Genomic DNA, 19,725 nt, shown 5'->3' with positions numbered 1-19,725 from the left:
CTGCAGGCGGAGGGGCCGTTAGCGCCGGACTTGCCTGCTCCAGCTGGGCACCCTGCGCCCTCCCCAGGCCGGGCCGCTGCGGGGCGAGGGGCTGCCCGCCTGGGGCACTGAGCAGGGGAGGGCGGGTCCTGCAGCTCCTCCCACTGGGCCACCACCTGCCAAAGGGGCCCGGCTGGCTTCAGGGGTGCAGGCCTGTCTCCCACCCTCCCCCTGGGCTCATGCTGGGCTCCTGGGGCCCACACAGCTGGGCAAGAGGCCTGGTGCTGGGGTCGCTCCCTGCCCATGCCCTGGCGCTGGGGTCCCAGCCTGCCCTGGTGCTGGGGTCGCTCCCTGCCCATGTCCTGGCGCTGGGGTCCCAGACTGCCCTGGTGCTGGGGTCGCTCCCTGCCCATGCCCTGGCACTGGGGTCCCAGACTGCCCTGGCGCTGGGGTCGCTCCCTGCCCATGCCCTGGCACTGGGGTCCCAGACTGCCCTGGTGCTGGGGTCGCTCCCTGCCCATGCCCTGGCACTGGGGTCCCAGACTGCCCTGGTGCTGGGGTCGCTCCCTGCCCATGTCCTGGCGCTGGGGTCCCAGCCTGCCCTGGTGCTGGGGTCGCTCCCTGCCCATGTCCTGGCGCTGGGGTTCCAGCCTGCCCTGGCGCTGGGGTCCCAGACTGCCCTGGTGCTGGGGTCGCTCCCTGCCCATGTCCTGGCGCTGGGGTCCCAGCCTGCCCTGGCGCTGGGGTCCCAGCCTGCCCCTGGCACTGGGGTCCCAGACTGCCCTGGTGCTGGGGTCGCTCCCTGCCCATGTCCTGGCGCTGGGGTCCCAGCCTGCCCTGGCGCTGGGGTCCCAGACTGCCCTGGTGCTGGGGTCGCTCCCTGCCCATGTCCTGGCGCTGGGGTCCCAGCCTGCCCTGGCGCTGGGGTCCCAGCCTGCCCCTGGCACTGGGGTCCCAGACTGCCCTGGTGCTGGGGTCCCATCCTGCCCTGGTGCTGGGGTCGCTCCCTGCCCATGTCCTGGCGCTGGGGTCCCAGACTGCCCTGGTGCTGGGGTCGCTCCCTGCCCATGCCCTGGCACTGGGGTCCCAGCCTGCCCTGGTGCTGGGGTCGCTCCCTGCCCATGCCCTGGCACTGGGGTCCCAGACTGCCCTGGTGCTGGGGTCGCTCCCTGCCCATGCCCTGGTGGTAGGTCCCATCCTGCCCCAGTGCTGGGTCCTGTCCAGCCTCTGGCACTGGGGTTGCTCCCTGCCCCGGCGCTGGGTCCCATCCTGCCCTGGCGCTGGGGTTGCTCCCTGCCCATGCCCTGGTGCTGGGGTCCCATCCTGCCCTGGTGCTGGGGTCGCTCCCTGCCCATGCCCTGGCGCTGGGGTCCCAGCCTGCCCTGGAACTGGGGTCCCATCCTGCCCTGGCGCTGGGATCCCAGCCTGCCCCTGGCACTGGGGTTGCTCCCTGCTTATGCCCTGGTGCTAGGTCCCATCCTGCGCCGGTGCTGGGTCCTGTCCAGCGTTTGGCACTGGGGTTGCTCCCTGCCCTGGCGGTGGGTTCCGTCCTGCCCCATACCTGTCCAGGTGGAGTTTCTGGGCCAGGGTTCTCCAGTCGGCCCCATGGGCGCAGGGCGTGTCCAGGCTGCTGATGAGCTTCTGGCGGGTGAGGAAGGGGATCTTGAAGGCACTGGGCCCCACCAGGGCCGGGGAGCCAACCTCGCTGTCGGGCACCAGCCAGTCCGAGCAGCTCGTGTCCTAGGGTACCGGCAGGGAGAGGCTGGGGCAGGGCGCACCTAGGGGCCCAGGCCTGGCTGGATGCGCCTGCTGAGCGCTGGCGGCTGCCTGCCCCAGGCTGCTGTGCGCCACGTCGGGCCACCCAGTGCCCCGGCCTGACACGTTTCCCCATTCCCCCCGACAGCGGCCCTTGCCCTTGCCCTTGCCCTTGGGCGGCAGCTCCTGGCACGCCAGCGCCCACCTGCTGTCCCCCCAGGCTGCCCGCCGCACTGCTCGGTCGCCCAGCCCGCACTCGCAGCCCTAACCCGGCTGCCCCCCCACATGCTGCTGCGGACACATCCCTCCCCCATGCACACCCGCAGGCACACTCCCATGCACACCCGCAGGCACACTCCTCCCCCCTGCACACCTGTGGGCACACCCCCTCCCCCATGCACACCCGCAGGCACACCCCCGTGCACACCCGCAGGCACACCCCTCCCCCATGCACACCCACAGGCACACTCCCATGCACACCCACAGGCACACTCCTCCCCCATGCACACCTGTGGGCACACCCCCTCCCCCATGCACACCCACAGGCACACCCCCGTGCACACCCGCAGGCACACTCCTCCCCCATGCACACCTGCAGGCACACCCCCATGCACCCCACAGGCACATCCCCATGCACACCTGCAGGCACACTCCTCCCCCATGCACACCTGTGGGCACACCCCCTCCCCCATGCACACCCACAGGCACACCCCCGTGCACACCCGCAGGCACACTCCTCCCCCATGCACACCTGCAGGCACACCCCCATGCACCCCACAGGCACATCCCCATGCACACCTGCAGGCACACCCCTCCCCCATGCACACCCCCGTGCACACCCACAGGCACACCTGCAAGCACACTCCTCCCCCATGCACACCCACAGGCACACCTGCAGGCACACCCCTCCCCCATGTACACCCACAGGCACACCCCTCTCCCATGCACACCCACAGGTACACCCCTCCCCCATGCACACCAACAGGAACACCTGCAGGCACACTCCTCCCCCATACACACCTGCAGGCACACCCCCCGTCCACACCCCTTCCCGCATGCACACCCACAGGCACACCCACAGGCACACCCTCCACCTGCGGGCACAGCCGTCCCCCCATGCCCCTGGACTCCATCCTCCCCCATGCACCCCGCCCCTCCTGCACACCCCTCTGGGCACCGCCCCCCCCCCACACACGCCCCTGCCCACCTTGGCAATGTTGAAGTCGAGGTGGAAGCTCTGCCCGTCACCCTCCACCTGCCACACCCAGATCTTGCAGGCCAGCTGGCAGGTGCTGGGGCTCAGGCGCTCCAGGGTGAAGGTGCAGTGCAGGTACGGCTGCAGCCCGCTCCACAGCTGGTAGAAGGGGATCTCCTGCGGGGTGAAGCCAAGGGTCACTCCACCCACACTGGGGCTCCCCAGGAGCAGCAGGGCCCGGCCCCGAGCAGGGCTCTGGGGCAGCGGCAGCATGTCAGCCAGTCCCCACGGCTTGGTGCCTGCAGGGCTCCCCCCGCCCAAGCTGCCCAACAGCCCTGGCCCCGGCAGGGCGGGCACAGGGGCACAGCCAAGCTGGCCAGCAGCTGGCAGCCCTGCCTGGTAGCAGGCGAGCAGCTGGCAGCCCTACCTGGTAGCTGGCGAGCAGCTGGCAGCCCTACCTGGTAGCAGGCGAGGAGCTGGCAGCCCTACCTGGTAGCAGATGAGCAGCTGGCAGCCCTACCTGATAGCTGGGGAGGAGCTGGCAGCCCTACCTGGTAGCAGATGAGCAGCTGGCAGCCCTACCTGATAGCTGGGGAGGAGCTGGCAGCCCTACCTGGTAGCAGGCAAGGAGCTGGCAGCCCTACCTGGTAGCTGGCGAGGAGCTGGCAGCCCTACCTGGTAGCTGGCCAGCAGCTGGCAGCCCTACCTGATAGCTGGCCAGCAGCTGGCAGCCCTGCCTGGTAGCTGGCGAGGAGCTGGCAGCCCTGCCTGGTAGCTGGCGAGCAGCTGGCAGCCCTGCCTGGTAGCAGGCGAGGAGCTGGCAGCCCTGCCTGGTAGCAGGCGAGCAGCTGGCAGCCCTGCCTGGTAGCAGGCGAGCAGCTGGCAGCCCTGCCTGGTAGCAGGCGAGGAGCTGGCAGCCCTGCCTGTTAGCAGGCGAGGAGCTGGCAGCCCTGCCTGGTAGCTGGCGAGCAGCTGGCAGCCCTGCCTGGTAGCAGGCGAGGAGCTGGCAGCCCTGCCTGGTAGCTGGCGAGGAGCTGGCAGCCCTACCTGGTAGCAGGCGAGCAGCTGGCAGCCCTACCTGGTAGTAGGCGAGCACCTGGCAGCCCTACCTGGTAGCTGGCGAGTACCTGGCAGCCCTACCTGGTAGCAGGCGAGGAGCTGGCAGCCCTACCTGGTAGCTGGCGAGGAGCTGGCAGCCCTACCTGGTAGCAGGCGAGCAGCTGGCAGCCCTACCTGGTAGCTGGCGAGGAGCTGGCAGCCCTACCTGGTAGTTGGCGAGGAGCTGGCAGCCCTACCTGGTAGCAGGCGAGCAGCTGGCAGCCCTACCTGGTAGCTGGCGAGCACCTGGCAGCCCTACCTGGTAGCTGGCGAGCACCTGGCAGCCCTACCTGGTAGCAGGCGAGCAGCTGGCAGCCCTACCTGGTAGCTGGCGAGCACCTGGCAGCCCTACCTTGTAGCTGGCGAGGAGCTGGCAGCCCTACCTGGTAGCAGGCGAGGAGCTGGCAGCCCTACCTGGTAGCTGGCGAGCACCTGGCAGCCCTACCTGGTAGCTGGCGAGGAGCTGGCAGCCCTACCTGGTAGCTGGCGAGGAGCTGGCAGCCCTACCTGGTAGCAGGCGAGGAGCTGGCAGCCCTACCTGGTAGCTGGCGAGAAGCAGGCAGCCCTACCTGGTAGCAGGCGAGGAGCTGGCAGCCCTACCTGGTAGCTGGCGAGCACCTGGCAGCCCTAACTGGTAGCAGGCGAGGAGCTGGCAGCCCTACCTGGTAGCAGGCGAGCAGCTGGCAGCCCTACCTGGTAGCTGGCGAGGAGCTGGCAGCCCTACCTGGTAGCAGGCGAGGAGCTGGCAGCCCTACCTGGTAGCTGGCGAGCAGCTGGCAGCCCTGCCTGGTAGCAGGCGAGGAGCTGGCAGCCCTGCCTGGTAGCTGGCGAGCAGCTGGCAGCCCTGCCTGGTAGCAGGCGAGCAGCTGGCAGCCCTTCCTGGTAGCAGGCGAGGAGCTGGCAGCCCTGCCTGGTAGCAGGCGAGCAGCTGGCAGCCCTGCCTGGTAGCAGGCGAGGAGCTGGCAGCCCTGCCTGTTAGCAGGCGAGGAGCTGGCAGCCCTGCCTGGTAGCTGGCGAGCAGCTGGCAGCCCTACCTGGTAGCTGGCGAGGAGCTGGCAGCCCTACCTGGTAGCATGCGAGCAGCTGGCAGCCCTACCTGGTAGTAGGCGAGCAGCTGGCAGCCCTACCTGGTAGCTGGCGAGCTGCTGGCAGCCCTACCTGATAGCTGGCGAGGAGCTGGCAGCTCTACCTGCTAGCAGGCGAGGAGCTGGCAGCCCTACCTAGTAGCTGGCGAGCACCTGGCAACCCTACCTGGTAGCAGGCGAGCAGGTAGTAGCCCTACCTGGTAGTAGGCGAGGAGCTGGCAGCCCTACCTGGTAGCTGGCGAGCAGCTGGCAGCCCTACCTGGTAGCAGGCGAGGAGCTGGCAGCCCTACCTGGTAGCTGGCGAGCACCTGGCAACCCTACCTGGTAGCAGGCGATCAGCTGGCAGCCCTACCTGGTAGCAGGCGATCAGCTGGCAGCCCTACCTGGTAGCAGGCGATCAGCTGGCAGCCCTACCTGGTATCTGGCGAGGAGCTGGCAGCCCTACCTGGTAGCTGGCGAACACCTGGCAGCCCTACCTGGTAGCTGGCGAGCACCTGGCAGCCCTACCTGGTAGCAGGCGAGCAGCTGGCAGCCCTACCTGGTAGCTGGCGAGCACCTGGCAGCCCTACCTGGTAGCTGGCGAGCACCTGGCAGCCCTACCTGGTAGCAGGCGAGGAGCTGGCAGCCCTACCTGGTAGCTGGCGAGCACCTGGCAGCCCTACCTGGTAGCTGGCGAGCACCTGGCAGCCCTACCTGGTAGCAGGCGAGCAGCTGGCAGCCCTACCTTGTAGCAGGCGAGCAGCTGCTAGCCCTACCTGGTAGCAGGCGAGCAGCTGGCAGCCCTGCCTGGTAGCAGGCGAGGAGCTGGCAGCCCTGCCTGGTAGCTGGCGAGGAGCTGGCAGCCCTACCTGGTAGCTGGCGAGGAGCTGGCAGCCCTACCTGGTAGCAGGCGAGGAGCTGGCAGCCCTACCTGGTAGCTGGCGAGCACCTGGCAGCCCTAACTGGTAGCAGGCGAGGAGCTGGAAGCCCTACCTGGTAGCAGGCGAGCAGCTGGCAGCCCTACCTGGTAGCTGGCGAGGAGCTGGCAGCCCTACCTGGTAGCAGGCGAGGAGCTGGCAGCCCTACCTGGTAGCAGGCGAGCAGCTGGCAGCCCTACCTGGTAGCTGGCGAGGAGCTGGCAGCCCTACCTGGTAGCAGGCGAGCAGCTGGCAGCCCTGCCTGGTAGCTGGCGAGGAGCTGGCAGCCCTGCCTGGTAGCTGGCAAGCAGCTGGCAGCCCTGCCTGGTAGCAGGCGAGGAGCTGGCAGCCCTTCCTGGTAGCAGGCGAGCAGCTGGCAGCCCTGCCTGGTAGCAGGCGAGCAGCTGGCAGCCCTGCCTGGTAGCAGGCGAGCAGCTGGCAGCCCTGCCTGTTAGCAGGCGAGGAGCTGGCAGCCCTGCCTGTTAGCAGGCGAGGAGCTGGCAGCCCTGCCTGGTAGCTGGCGAGCAGCTGGCAGCCCTGCCTGGTAGCTGGCGAGCAGCTGGCAGCCCTACCTGGTAGCAGGCGAGGAGCTGGCAGCCCTACCTGGTAGCTGGCGAGGAGCTGGCAGCCCTACCTGGTAGCAGGCGAGCAGCTGGCAGCCCTACCTGGTAGCAGGCGAGCAGCTGGCAGCCCTACCTGGTAGCTGGCGAGCAGCTGGCAGCCCTACCTGGTAGCTGGCGAGGAGCTGGCAGCCCTACCTGGTAGCAGGCGAGCAGCTGGCAGCCCTACCTGGTAGCTGGCGAGTACCTGGCAGCCCTACCTGGTAGCAGGCGAGGAGCTGGCAGCCCTACCTGATAGCTGGGGAGGAGCTGGCAGCCCTACCTGGTAGCAGATGAGCAGCTGGCAGCCCTACCTGATAGCTGGGGAGGAGCTGGCAGCCCTACCTGGTAGCAGGCAAGGAGCTGGCAGCCCTACCTGGTAGCTGGCGAGGAGCTGGCAGCCCTACCTGGTAGCTGGCCAGCAGCTGGCAGCCCTACCTGATAGCTGGCCAGCAGCTGGCAGCCCTGCCTGGTAGCTGGCGAGGAGCTGGCAGCCCTGCCTGGTAGCTGGCGAGCAGCTGGCAGCCCTGCCTGGTAGCAGGCGAGGAGCTGGCAGCCCTGCCTGGTAGCAGGCGAGCAGCTGGCAGCCCTGCCTGGTAGCAGGCGAGCAGCTGGCAGCCCTGCCTGGTAGCAGGCGAGGAGCTGGCAGCCCTGCCTGTTAGCAGGCGAGGAGCTGGCAGCCCTGCCTGGTAGCTGGCGAGCAGCTGGCAGCCCTGCCTGGTAGCAGGCGAGGAGCTGGCAGCCCTGCCTGGTAGCTGGCGAGGAGCTGGCAGCCCTACCTGGTAGCAGGCGAGCAGCTGGCAGCCCTACCTGGTAGTAGGCGAGCACCTGGCAGCCCTACCTGGTAGCTGGCGAGTACCTGGCAGCCCTACCTGGTAGCAGGCGAGGAGCTGGCAGCCCTACCTGGTAGCTGGCGAGGAGCTGGCAGCCCTACCTGGTAGCAGGCGAGCAGCTGGCAGCCCTACCTGGTAGCTGGCGAGGAGCTGGCAGCCCTACCTGGTAGTTGGCGAGGAGCTGGCAGCCCTACCTGGTAGCAGGCGAGCAGCTGGCAGCCCTACCTGGTAGCTGGCGAGCACCTGGCAGCCCTACCTGGTAGCTGGCGAGCACCTGGCAGCCCTACCTGGTAGCAGGCGAGCAGCTGGCAGCCCTACCTGGTAGCTGGCGAGCACCTGGCAGCCCTACCTTGTAGCTGGCGAGGAGCTGGCAGCCCTACCTGGTAGCAGGCGAGGAGCTGGCAGCCCTACCTGGTAGCTGGCGAGCACCTGGCAGCCCTACCTGGTAGCTGGCGAGGAGCTGGCAGCCCTACCTGGTAGCTGGCGAGGAGCTGGCAGCCCTACCTGGTAGCAGGCGAGGAGCTGGCAGCCCTACCTGGTAGCTGGCGAGAAGCAGGCAGCCCTACCTGGTAGCAGGCGAGGAGCTGGCAGCCCTACCTGGTAGCTGGCGAGCACCTGGCAGCCCTAACTGGTAGCAGGCGAGGAGCTGGCAGCCCTACCTGGTAGCAGGCGAGCAGCTGGCAGCCCTACCTGGTAGCTGGCGAGGAGCTGGCAGCCCTACCTGGTAGCAGGCGAGGAGCTGGCAGCCCTACCTGGTAGCAGGCGAGGAGCTGGCAGCCCTGCCTGGTAGCTGGCGAGCAGCTGGCAGCCCTGCCTGGTAGCAGGCGAGGAGCTGGCAGCCCTGCCTGGTAGCTGGCGAGCAGCTGGCAGCCCTGCCTGGTAGCAGGCGAGCAGCTGGCAGCCCTACCTGGTAGCAGGCGAGGAGCTGGCAGCCCTGCCTGGTAGCAGGCGAGCAGCTGGCAGCCCTGCCTGGTAGCAGGCGAGGAGCTGGCAGCCCTGCCTGTTAGCAGGCGAGGAGCTGGCAGCCCTGCCTGGTAGCTGGCGAGCAGCTGGCAGCCCTACCTGGTAGCTGGCGAGGAGCTGGCAGCCCTACCTGGTAGCATGCGAGCAGCTGGCAGCCCTACCTGGTAGTAGGCGAGCAGCTGGCAGCCCTACCTGGTAGCTGGCGAGCTGCTGGCAGCCCTACCTGATAGCTGGCGAGGAGCTGGCAGCTCTACCTGCTAGCAGGCGAGGAGCTGGCAGCCCTACCTAGTAGCTGGCGAGCACCTGGCAACCCTACCTGGTAGCAGGCGAGCAGGTAGTAGCCCTACCTGGTAGTAGGCGAGGAGCTGGCAGCCCTACCTGGTAGCTGGCGAGCAGCTGGCAGCCCTACCTGGTAGCAGGCGAGGAGCTGGCAGCCCTACCTGGTAGCTGGCGAGCACCTGGCAACCCTACCTGGTAGCAGGCGATCAGCTGGCAGCCCTACCTGGTAGCAGGCGATCAGCTGGCAGCCCTACCTGGTAGCAGGCGATCAGCTGGCAGCCCTACCTGGTATCTGGCGAGGAGCTGGCAGCCCTACCTGGTAGCTGGCGAACACCTGGCAGCCCTACCTGGTAGCTGGCGAGCACCTGGCAGCCCTACCTGGTAGCAGGCGAGCAGCTGGCAGCCCTACCTGGTAGCTGGCGAGCACCTGGCAGCCCTACCTGGTAGCTGGCGAGCACCTGGCAGCCCTACCTGGTAGCAGGCGAGGAGCTGGCAGCCCTACCTGGTAGCTGGCGAGCACCTGGCAGCCCTACCTGGTAGCTGGCGAGCACCTGGCAGCCCTACCTGGTAGCAGGCGAGCAGCTGGCAGCCCTACCTTGTAGCAGGCGAGCAGCTGCTAGCCCTACCTGGTAGCAGGCGAGCAGCTGGCAGCCCTGCCTGGTAGCAGGCGAGGAGCTGGCAGCCCTGCCTGGTAGCTGGCGAGGAGCTGGCAGCCCTACCTGGTAGCTGGCGAGGAGCTGGCAGCCCTACCTGGTAGCAGGCGAGGAGCTGGCAGCCCTACCTGGTAGCTGGCGAGCACCTGGCAGCCCTAACTGGTAGCAGGCGAGGAGCTGGAAGCCCTACCTGGTAGCAGGCGAGCAGCTGGCAGCCCTACCTGGTAGCTGGCGAGGAGCTGGCAGCCCTACCTGGTAGCAGGCGAGGAGCTGGCAGCCCTACCTGGTAGCAGGCGAGCAGCTGGCAGCCCTACCTGGTAGCTGGCGAGGAGCTGGCAGCCCTACCTGGTAGCAGGCGAGCAGCTGGCAGCCCTGCCTGGTAGCTGGCGAGGAGCTGGCAGCCCTGCCTGGTAGCTGGCAAGCAGCTGGCAGCCCTGCCTGGTAGCAGGCGAGGAGCTGGCAGCCCTTCCTGGTAGCAGGCGAGCAGCTGGCAGCCCTGCCTGGTAGCAGGCGAGCAGCTGGCAGCCCTGCCTGGTAGCAGGCGAGCAGCTGGCAGCCCTGCCTGTTAGCAGGCGAGGAGCTGGCAGCCCTGCCTGTTAGCAGGCGAGGAGCTGGCAGCCCTGCCTGGTAGCTGGCGAGCAGCTGGCAGCCCTGCCTGGTAGCTGGCGAGCAGCTGGCAGCCCTACCTGGTAGCAGGCGAGGAGCTGGCAGCCCTACCTGGTAGCTGGCGAGGAGCTGGCAGCCCTACCTGGTAGCAGGCGAGCAGCTGGCAGCCCTACCTGGTAGCTGGCGAGGAGCTGGCAGCCCTACCTGGTAGCAGGCGAGCAGCTGGCAGCCCTACCTGGTAGCTGGCGAGTACCTGGCAGCCCTACCTGGTAGCAGGCGAGGAGCTGGCAGCCCTACCTGATAGCTGGGGAGGAGCTGGCAGCCCTACCTGGTAGCAGATGAGCAGCTGGCAGCCCTACCTGATAGCTGGGGAGGAGCTGGCAGCCCTACCTGGTAGCAGGCAAGGAGCTGGCAGCCCTACCTGGTAGCTGGCGAGGAGCTGGCAGCCCTACCTGGTAGCTGGCCAGCAGCTGGCAGCCCTACCTGATAGCTGGCCAGCAGCTGGCAGCCCTGCCTGGTAGCTGGCGAGGAGCTGGCAGCCCTGCCTGGTAGCTGGCGAGGAGCTGGCAGCCCTGCCTGGTAGCAGGCGAGCAGCTGGCAGCCCTGCCTGGTAGCAGGCGAGCAGCTGGCAGCCCTGCCTGGTAGCAGGCGAGGAGCTGGCAGCCCTGCCTGTTAGCAGGCGAGGAGCTGGCAGCCCTGCCTGGTAGCTGGCGAGCAGCTGGCAGCCCTGCCTGGTAGCAGGCGAGGAGCTGGCAGCCCTGCCTGGTAGCTGGCGAGGAGCTGGCAGCCCTACCTGGTAGCAGGCGAGCAGCTGGCAGCCCTACCTGGTAGTAGGCGAGCACCTGGCAGCCCTACCTGGTAGCTGGCGAGTACCTGGCAGCCCTACCTGGTAGCAGGCGAGGAGCTGGCAGCCCTACCTGGTAGCTGGCGAGGAGCTGGCAGCCCTACCTGGTAGCAGGCGAGCAGCTGGCAGCCCTACCTGGTAGCTGGCGAGGAGCTGGCAGCCCTACCTGGTAGTTGGCGAGGAGCTGGCAGCCCTACCTGGTAGCAGGCGAGCAGCTGGCAGCCCTACCTGGTAGCTGGCGAGCACCTGGCAGCCCTACCTGGTAGCTGGCGAGCACCTGGCAGCCCTACCTGGTAGCAGGCGAGCAGCTGGCAGCCCTACCTGGTAGCTGGCGAGCACCTGGCAGCCCTACCTTGTAGCTGGCGAGGAGCTGGCAGCCCTACCTGGTAGCAGGCGAGGAGCTGGCAGCCCTACCTGGTAGCTGGCGAGCACCTGGCAGCCCTACCTGGTAGCTGGCGAGGAGCTGGCAGCCCTACCTGGTAGCTGGCGAGGAGCTGGCAGCCCTACCTGGTAGCAGGCGAGGAGCTGGCAGCCCTACCTGGTAGCTGGCGAGAAGCAGGCAGCCCTACCTGGTAGCAGGCGAGGAGCTGGCAGCCCTACCTGGTAGCTGGCGAGCACCTGGCAGCCCTAACTGGTAGCAGGCGAGGAGCTGGCAGCCCTACCTGGTAGCAGGCGAGCAGCTGGCAGCCCTACCTGGTAGCTGGCGAGGAGCTGGCAGCCCTACCTGGTAGCAGGCGAGGAGCTGGCAGCCCTACCTGGTAGCTGGCGAGCAGCTGGCAGCCCTGCCTGGTAGCAGGCGAGGAGCTGGCAGCCCTGCCTGGTAGCTGGCGAGCAGCTGGCAGCCCTGCCTGGTAGCAGGCGAGCAGCTGGCAGCCCTACCTGGTAGCAGGCGAGGAGCTGGCAGCCCTGCCTGGTAGCAGGCGAGCAGCTGGCAGCCCTGCCTGGTAGCAGGCGAGGAGCTGGCAGCCCTGCCTGTTAGCAGGCGAGGAGCTGGCAGCCCTGCCTGGTAGCTGGCGAGCAGCTGGCAGCCCTACCTGGTAGCTGGCGAGGAGCTGGCAGCCCTACCTGGTAGCATGCGAGCAGCTGGCAGCCCTACCTGGTAGTAGGCGAGCAGCTGGCAGCCCTACCTGGTAGCTGGCGAGCTGCTGGCAGCCCTACCTGATAGCTGGCGAGGAGCTGGCAGCTCTACCTGCTAGCAGGCGAGGAGCTGGCAGCCCTACCTAGTAGCTGGCGAGCACCTGGCAACCCTACCTGGTAGCAGGCGAGCAGGTAGTAGCCCTACCTGGTAGTAGGCGAGGAGCTGGCAGCCCTACCTGGTAGCTGGCGAGCAGCTGGCAGCCCTACCTGGTAGCAGGCGAGGAGCTGGCAGCCCTACCTGGTAGCTGGCGAGCACCTGGCAACCCTACCTGGTAGCAGGCGATCAGCTGGCAGCCCTACCTGGTAGCAGGCGATCAGCTGGCAGCCCTACCTGGTAGCAGGCGATCAGCTGGCAGCCCTACCTGGTATCTGGCGAGGAGCTGGCAGCCCTACCTGGTAGCTGGCGAACACCTGGCAGCCCTACCTGGTAGCTGGCGAGCACCTGGCAGCCCTACCTGGTAGCAGGCGAGCAGCTGGCAGCCCTACCTGGTAGCTGGCGAGCACCTGGCAGCCCTACCTGGTAGCTGGCGAGCACCTGGCAGCCCTACCTGGTAGCAGGCGAGGAGCTGGCAGCCCTACCTGGTAGCTGGCGAGCACCTGGCAGCCCTACCTGGTAGCTGGCGAGCACCTGGCAGCCCTACCTGGTAGCAGGCGAGCAGCTGGCAGCCCTACCTTGTAGCAGGCGAGCAGCTGCTAGCCCTACCTGGTAGCAGGCGAGCAGCTGGCAGCCCTGCCTGGTAGCAGGCGAGGAGCTGGCAGCCCTGCCTGGTAGCTGGCGAGGAGCTGGCAGCCCTACCTGGTAGCTGGCGAGGAGCTGGCAGCCCTACCTGGTAGCAGGCGAGGAGCTGGCAGCCCTACCTGGTAGCTGGCGAGCACCTGGCAGCCCTAACTGGTAGCAGGCGAGGAGCTGGAAGCCCTACCTGGTAGCAGGCGAGCAGCTGGCAGCCCTACCTGGTAGCTGGCGAGGAGCTGGCAGCCCTACCTGGTAGCAGGCGAGGAGCTGGCAGCCCTACCTGGTAGCAGGCGAGCAGCTGGCAGCCCTACCTGGTAGCTGGCGAGGAGCTGGCAGCCCTGCCTGGTAGCTGGCGAGGAGCTGGCAGCCCTGCCTGGTAGCTGGCAAGCAGCTGGCAGCCCTGCCTGGTAGCAGGCGAGGAGCTGGCAGCCCTTCCTGGTAGCAGGCGAGCAGCTGGCAGCCCTGCCTGGTAGCAGGCGAGCAGCTGGCAGCCCTGCCTGGTAGCTGGCGAGCAGCTGGCAGCCCTACCTGGTAGCAGGCGAGGAGCTGGCAGCCCTACCTGGTAGCTGGCGAGGAGCTGGCAGCCCTACCTGGTAGCAGGCGAGCAGCTGGCAGCCCTACCTGGTAGCTGGCGAGTACCTGGCAGCCCTACCTGGTAGCAGGCGAGGAGCTGGCAGCCCTACCTGGTAGTTGGCGAGGAGCTGGCAGCCCTACCTGGTAGCAGGCGAGCAGCTGGCAGCCCTACCTGGTAGCTGGCGAGGAGCTGGCAGCCCTACCTGGTAGCAGGCGAGCAGCTGGCAGCCCTACCTGGTAGCTGGCGAGGAACTGGCAGCCCTACCTGGTAGCAGGCGAGCAGCTGGCAGCCCTACCTGGTAGCTGGCGAGTACCTGGCAGCCCTACCTGGTAGCAGGCGAGGAGCTGGCAGCCCTACCTGGTAGCTGTCCAGTACCTGGCAGCCCTACCTTGTAGCAGGCGAGGAGCTGGCAGCCCTACCTGGTAGCTGGCGAGTACCTGGCAGCCCTACCTGGTAGCAGGCGAGCAGCTGGCAGCCCTACCTTGTAGCAGGCGAGCAGCTGCTAGCCCTACCTGGTAGCAGGCGAGCAGCTGGCAGCCCTGCCTGGTAGCAGGCGAGGAGCTGGCAGCCCTGCCTGGTAGCTGGCGAGGAGCTGGCAGCCCTACCTGGTAGCTGGCGAGGAGCTGGCAGCCCTACCTGGTAGCAGGCGAGGAGCTGGCAGCCCTACCTGGTAGCTGGCGAGCACCTGGCAGCCCTAACTGGTAGCAGGCGAGGAGCTGGAAGCCCTACCTGGTAGCAGGCGAGCAGCTGGCAGCCCTACCTGGTAGCTGGCGAGGAGCTGGCAGCCCTACCTGGTAGCAGGCGAGGAGCTGGCAGCCCTACCTGGTAGCAGGCGAGCAGCTGGCAGCCCTACCTGGTAGCTGGCGAGGAGCTGGCAGCCCTACCTGGTAGCAGGCGAGCAGCTGGCAGCCCTGCCTGGTAGCTGGCGAGGAGCTGGCAGCCCTGCCTGGTAGCTGGCAAGCAGCTGGCAGCCCTGCCTGGTAGCAGGCGAGGAGCTGGCAGCCCTTCCTGGTAGCAGGCGAGCAGCTGGCAGCCCTGCCTGGTAGCAGGCGAGCAGCTGGCAGCCCTGCCTGGTAGCAGGCGAGCAGCTGGCAGCCCTGCCTGTTAGCAGGCGAGGAGCTGGCAGCCCTGCCTGTTAGCAGGCGAGGAGCTGGCAGCCCTGCCTGGTAGCTGGCGAGCAGCTGGCAGCCCTGCCTGGTAGCTGGCGAGCAGCTGGCAGCCCTGCCTGGTAGCAGGCGAGGAGCTGGCAGCCCTACCTGGTAGCTGGCGAGGAGCTGGCAGCCCTACCTGGTAGCAGGCGAGCAGCTGGCAGCCCTACCTGGTAGCTGGCGAGTACCTGGCAGCCCTACCTGGTAGCAGGCGAGGAGCTGGCAGCCCTACCTGGTAGTTGGCGAGGAGCTGGCAGCCCTACCTGGTAGCAGGCGAGCAGCTGGCAGCCCTACCTGGTAGCTGGCGAGGAGCTGGCAGCCCTACCTGGTAGCAGGCGAGCAGCTGGCAGCCCTACCTGGTAGCTGGCGAGGAACTGGCAGCCCTACCTGGTAGCAGGCGAGCAGCTGGCAGCCCTACCTGGTAGCTGGCGAGTACCTGGCAGCCCTACCTGGTAGCAGGCGAGGAGCTGGCAGCCCTACCTGGTAGCTGTCCAGTACCTGGCAGCCCTACCTTGTAGCAGGCGAGGAGCTGGCAGCCCTACCTGGTAGCTGGCGAGTACCTGGCAGCCCTACCTGGTAGCAGGCGAGCAGCTGGCAGCCCTGCCTGGTAGCTGGCGAGGAGCTGGCAGCCCTGCCTGGTAGCTGGCAAGCAGCTGGCAGCCCTGCCTGGTAGCAGGCGAGGAGCTGGCAGCCCTTCCTGGTAGCAGGCGAGCAGCTGGCAGCCCTGCCTGGTAGCAGGCGAGCAGCTGGCAGCCCTGCCTGGTAGCTGGCGAGCAGCTGGCAGCCCTACCTGGTAGCAGGCGAGGAGCTGGCAGCCCTACCTGGTAGCTGGCGAGGAGCTGGCAGCCCTACCTGGTAGCAGGCGAGCAGCTGGCAGCCCTACCTGGTAGCTGGCGAGCACCTGGCAACCCTACCTGGTAGCAGGCGAGCAGGTAGTAGCCCTACCTGGTAGTAGGCGAGGAGCTGGCAGCCCTACCTGGTAGCTGGCGAGCAGCTGGCAGCCCTACCTGGTAGCAGGCGAGGAGCTGGCAGCCCTACCTGGTAGCTGGCGAGCACCTGGCAACCCTACCTGGTAGCAGGCGATCAGCTGGCAGCCCTACCTTGTAGCAGGCGAGCAGCTGCTAGCCCTACCTGGTAGCAGGCGAGCAGCTGGCAGCCCTGCCTGGTAGCAGGCGAGGAGCTGGCAGCCCTGCCTGGTAGCTGGCGAGGAGCTGGCAGCCCTACCTGGTAGCAGGCGAGGAGCTGGCAGCCCTACCTGGTAGCTGGCGAGCACCTGGCAGCCCTAACTGGTAGCAGGCGAGGAGCTGGAAGCCCTACCTGGTAGCAGGCGAGCAGCTGGCAGCCCTACCTGGTAGCTGGCGAGGAGCTGGCAGCCCTACCTGGTAGCAGGCGAGGAGCTGGCAGCCCTACCTGGTAGCAGGCGAGCAGCTGGCAGCCCTACCTGGTAGCTGGCGAGGAGCTGGCAGCCCTACCTGGTAGCAGGCGAGCAGCTGGCAGCCCTGCCTGGTAGCTGGCGAGGAGCTGGCAGCCCTGCCTGGTAGCTGGCAAGCAGCTGGCAGCCCTGCCTGGTAGCAGGCGAGGAGCTGGCAGCCCTTCCTGGTAGCAGGCGAGCAGCTGGCAGCCCTGCCTGGTAGCAGGCGAGCAGCTGGCAGCCCTGCCTGGTAGCTGGCGAGCAGCTGGCAGCCCTACCTGGTAGCAGGCGAGGAGCTGGCAGCCCTACCTGGTAGCTGGCGAGGAGCTGGCAGCCCTACCTGGTAGCAGGCGAGCAGCTGGCAGCCCTACCTGGTAGCTGGCGAGCACCTGGCAACCCTACCTGGTAGCAGGCGAGCAGGTAGTAGCCCTACCTGGTAGTAGGCGAGGAGCTGGCAGCCCTACCTGGTAGCTGGCGAGCAGCTGGCAGCCCTACCTGGTAGCAGGCGAGGAGCTGGCAGCCCTACCTGGTAGCTGGCGAGCACCTGGCAACCCTACCTGGTAGCAGGCGATCAGCTGGCAGCCCTACCTGGTAGCAGGCGATCAGCTGGCAGCCCTACCTGGTAGCAGGCGATCAGCTGGCAGCCCTACCTGGTATCTGGCGAGGAGCTGGCAGCCCTACCTGGTAGCTGGCGAACACCTGGCAGCCCTACCTGGTAGCTGGCGAGCACCTGGCAGCCCTACCTGGTAGCAGGCGAGCAGCTGGCAGCCCTACCTGGTAGCTGGCGAGCACCTGGCAGCCCTACCTGGTAGCTGGCGAGCACCTGGCAGCCCTACCTGGTAGCAGGCGAGGAGCTGGCAGCCCTACCTGGTAGCTGGCGAGCACCTGGCAGCCCTACCTGGTAGCTGGCGAGCACCTGGCAGCCCTACCTGGTAGCAGGCGAGCAGCTGGCAGCCCTACCTTGTAGCAGGCGAGCAGCTGCTAGCCCTACCTGGTAGCAGGCGAGCAGCTGGCAGCCCTGCCTGGTAGCAGGCGAGGAGCTGGCAGCCCTGCCTGGTAGCTGGCGAGGAGCTGGCAGCCCTACCTGGTAGCTGGCGAGGAGCTGGCAGCCCTACCTGGTAGCAGGCGAGGAGCTGGCAGCCCTACCTGGTAGCTGGCGAGCACCTGGCAGCCCTAACTGGTAGCAGGCGAGGAGCTGGAAGCCCTACCTGGTAGCAGGCGAGCAGCTGGCAGCCCTACCTGGTAGCTGGCGAGGAGCTGGCAGCCCTACCTGGTAGCAGGCGAGGAGCTGGCAGCCCTACCTGGTAGCAGGCGAGCAGCTGGCAGCCCTACCTGGTAGCTGGCGAGGAGCTGGCAGCCCTACCTGGTAGCAGGCGAGCAGCTGGCAGCCCTGCCTGGTAGCTGGCGAGGAGCTGGCAGCCCTGCCTGGTAGCTGGCAAGCAGCTGGCAGCCCTGCCTGGTAGCAGGCGAGGAGCTGGCAGCCCTTCCTGGTAGCAGGCGAGCAGCTGGCAGCCCTGCCTGGTAGCAGGCGAGCAGCTGGCAGCCCTGCCTGGTAGCTGGCGAGCAGCTGGCAGCCCTACCTGGTAGCAGGCGAGGAGCTGGCAGCCCTACCTGGTAGCTGGCGAGGAGCTGGCAGCCCTACCTGGTAGCAGGCGAGCAGCTGGCAGCCCTACCTGGTAGCTGGCGAGTACCTGGCAGCCCTACCTGGTAGCAGGCGAGGAGCTGGCAGCCCTACCTGGTAGTTGGCGAGGAGCTGGCAGCCCTACCTGGTAGCAGGCGAGCAGCTGGCAGCCCTACCTGGTAGCTGGCGAGGAGCTGGCAGCCCTACCTGGTAGCAGGCGAGCAGCTGGCAGCCCTACCTGGTAGCTGGCGAGGAACTGGCAGCCCTACCTGGTAGCAGGCGAGCAGCTGGCAGCCCTACCTGGTAGCTGGCGAGTACCTGGCAGCCCTACCTGGTAGCAGGCGAGGAGCTGGCAGCCCTACCTGGTAGCTGTCCAGTACCTGGCAGCCCTACCTTGTAGCAGGCGAGGAGCTGGCAGCCCTACCTGGTAGCTGGCGAGTACCTGGCAGCCCTACCTGGTAGCAGGCGAGCAGCTGGCAGCCCTACCTTGTAGCAGGCGAGCAGCTGCTAGCCCTACCTGGTAGCAGGCGAGCAGCTGGCAGCCCTGCCTGGTAGCAGGCGAGGAGCTGGCAGCCCTGCCTGGTAGCTGGCGAGGAGCTGGCAGCCCTACCTGGTAGCTGGCGAGGAGCTGGCAGCCCTACCTGGTAGCAGGCGAGGAGCTGGCAGCCCTACCTGGTAGCTGGCGAGCACCTGGCAGCCCTAACTGGTAGCAGGCGAGGAGCTGGAAGCCCTACCTGGTAGCAGGCGAGCAGCTGGCAGCCCTACCTGGTAGCTGGCGAGGAGCTGGCAGCCCTACCTGGTAGCAGGCGAGGAGCTGGCAGCCCTACCTGGTAGCAGGCGAGCAGCTGGCAGCCCTACCTGGTAGCTGGCGAGGAGCTGGCAGCCCTACCTGGTAGCAGGCGAGCAGCTGGCAGCCCTGCCTGGTAGCTGGCGAGGAGCTGGCAGCCCTGCCTGGTAGCTGGCAAGCAGCTGGCAGCCCTGCCTGGTAGCAGGCGAGGAGCTGGCAGCCCTTCCTGGTAGCAGGCGAGCAGCTGGCAGCCCTGCCTGGTAGCAGGCGAGCAGCTGGCAGCCCTGCCTGGTAGCAGGCGAGCAGCTGGCAGCCCTGCCTGTTAGCAGGCGAGGAGCTGGCAGCCCTGCCTGTTAGCAGGCGAGGAGCTGGCAGCCCTGCCTGGTAGCTGGCGAGCAGCTGGCAGCCCTGCCTGGTAGCTGGCGAGCAGCTGGCAGCCCTGCCTGGTAGCAGGCGAGGAGCTGGCAGCCCTACCTGGTAGCTGGCGAGGAGCTGGCAGCCCTACCTGGTAGCAGGCGAGCAGCTGGCAGCCCTACCTGGTAGCTGGCGAGTACCTGGCAGCCCTACCTGGTAGCAGGCGAGGAGCTGGCAGCCCTACCTGGTAGTTGGCGAGGAGCTGGCAGCCCTACCTGGTAGCAGGCGAGCAGCTGGCAGCCCTACCTGGTAGCTGGCGAGGAGCTGGCAGCCCTACCTGGTAGCAGGCGAGCAGCTGGCAGCCCTACCTGGTAGCTGGCGAGGAACTGGCAGCCCTACCTGGTAGCAGGCGAGCAGCTGGCAGCCCTACCTGGTAGCTGGCGAGTACCTGGCAGCCCTACCTGGTAGCAGGCGAGGAGCTGGCAGCCCTACCTGGTAGCTGTCCAGTACCTGGCAGCCCTACCTTGTAGCAGGCGAGGAGCTGGCAGCCCTACCTGGTAGCTGGCGAGTACCTGGCAGCCCTACCTGGTAGCAGGCGAGCAGCTGGCAGCCCTGCCTGGTAGCTGGCGAGGAGCTGGCAGCCCTGCCTGGTAGCTGGCAAGCAGCTGGCAGCCCTGCCTGGTAGCAGGCGAGGAGCTGGCAGCCCTTCCTGGTAGCAGGCGAGCAGCTGGCAGCCCTGCCTGGTAGCAGGCGAGCAGCTGGCAGCCCTGCCTGGTAGCTGGCGAGCAGCTGGCAGCCCTACCTGGTAGCAGGCGAGGAGCTGGCAGCCCTACCTGGTAGCTGGCGAGGAGCTGGCAGCCCTACCTGGTAGCAGGCGAGCAGCTGGCAGCCCTACCTGGTAGCTGGCGAGTACCTGGCAGCCCTACCTGGTAGCAGGCGAGGAGCTGGCAGCCCTACCTGGTAGTTGGCGAGGAGCTGGCAGCCCTACCTGGTAGCAGGCGAGCAGCTGGCAGCCCTACCTGGTAGCTGGCGAGGAGCTGGCAGCCCTACCTGGTAGCAGGCGAGCAGCTGGCAGCCCTACCTGGTAGCTGGCGAGGAACTGGCAGCCCTACCTGGTAGCAGGCGAGCAGCTGGCAGCCCTACCTGGTAGCTGGCGAGTACCTGGCAGCCCTACC

At 68.0% G+C, this 19,725-nt stretch overlaps 1 protein-coding gene across 4 annotated transcripts in view; it reads right to left on the bottom strand.

The window, feature by feature from the left end:
* UNC5A (unc-5 netrin receptor A) overlaps window positions 1-19,725 on the bottom strand; it is an 80,608-nt gene that overhangs the window by 576 nt on the left and 60,307 nt on the right. For all 4 annotated transcript variants that reach the window (XM_075009797.1, XM_075009800.1, XM_075009798.1 and 1 more), the window contains 2 exons: window positions 2,942-3,106; window positions 1,541-1,719 (listed from right to left, as the gene is read on the bottom strand). In XM_075009797.1, coding sequence (XP_074865898.1) covers window positions 1,541-1,719; window positions 2,942-3,106 — 344 coding nt within the window. The remainder of the gene's footprint in view (window positions 1-1,540; window positions 1,720-2,941; window positions 3,107-19,725) is intronic.

This window comes from Carettochelys insculpta, chromosome 15, assembly GCF_033958435.1.
Source record: "Carettochelys insculpta isolate YL-2023 chromosome 15, ASM3395843v1, whole genome shotgun sequence".
Taxonomy (NCBI): domain Eukaryota; kingdom Metazoa; phylum Chordata; order Testudines; family Carettochelyidae; genus Carettochelys; species Carettochelys insculpta.
This window is presented reverse-complemented; position numbering and strand designations above follow the sequence as displayed.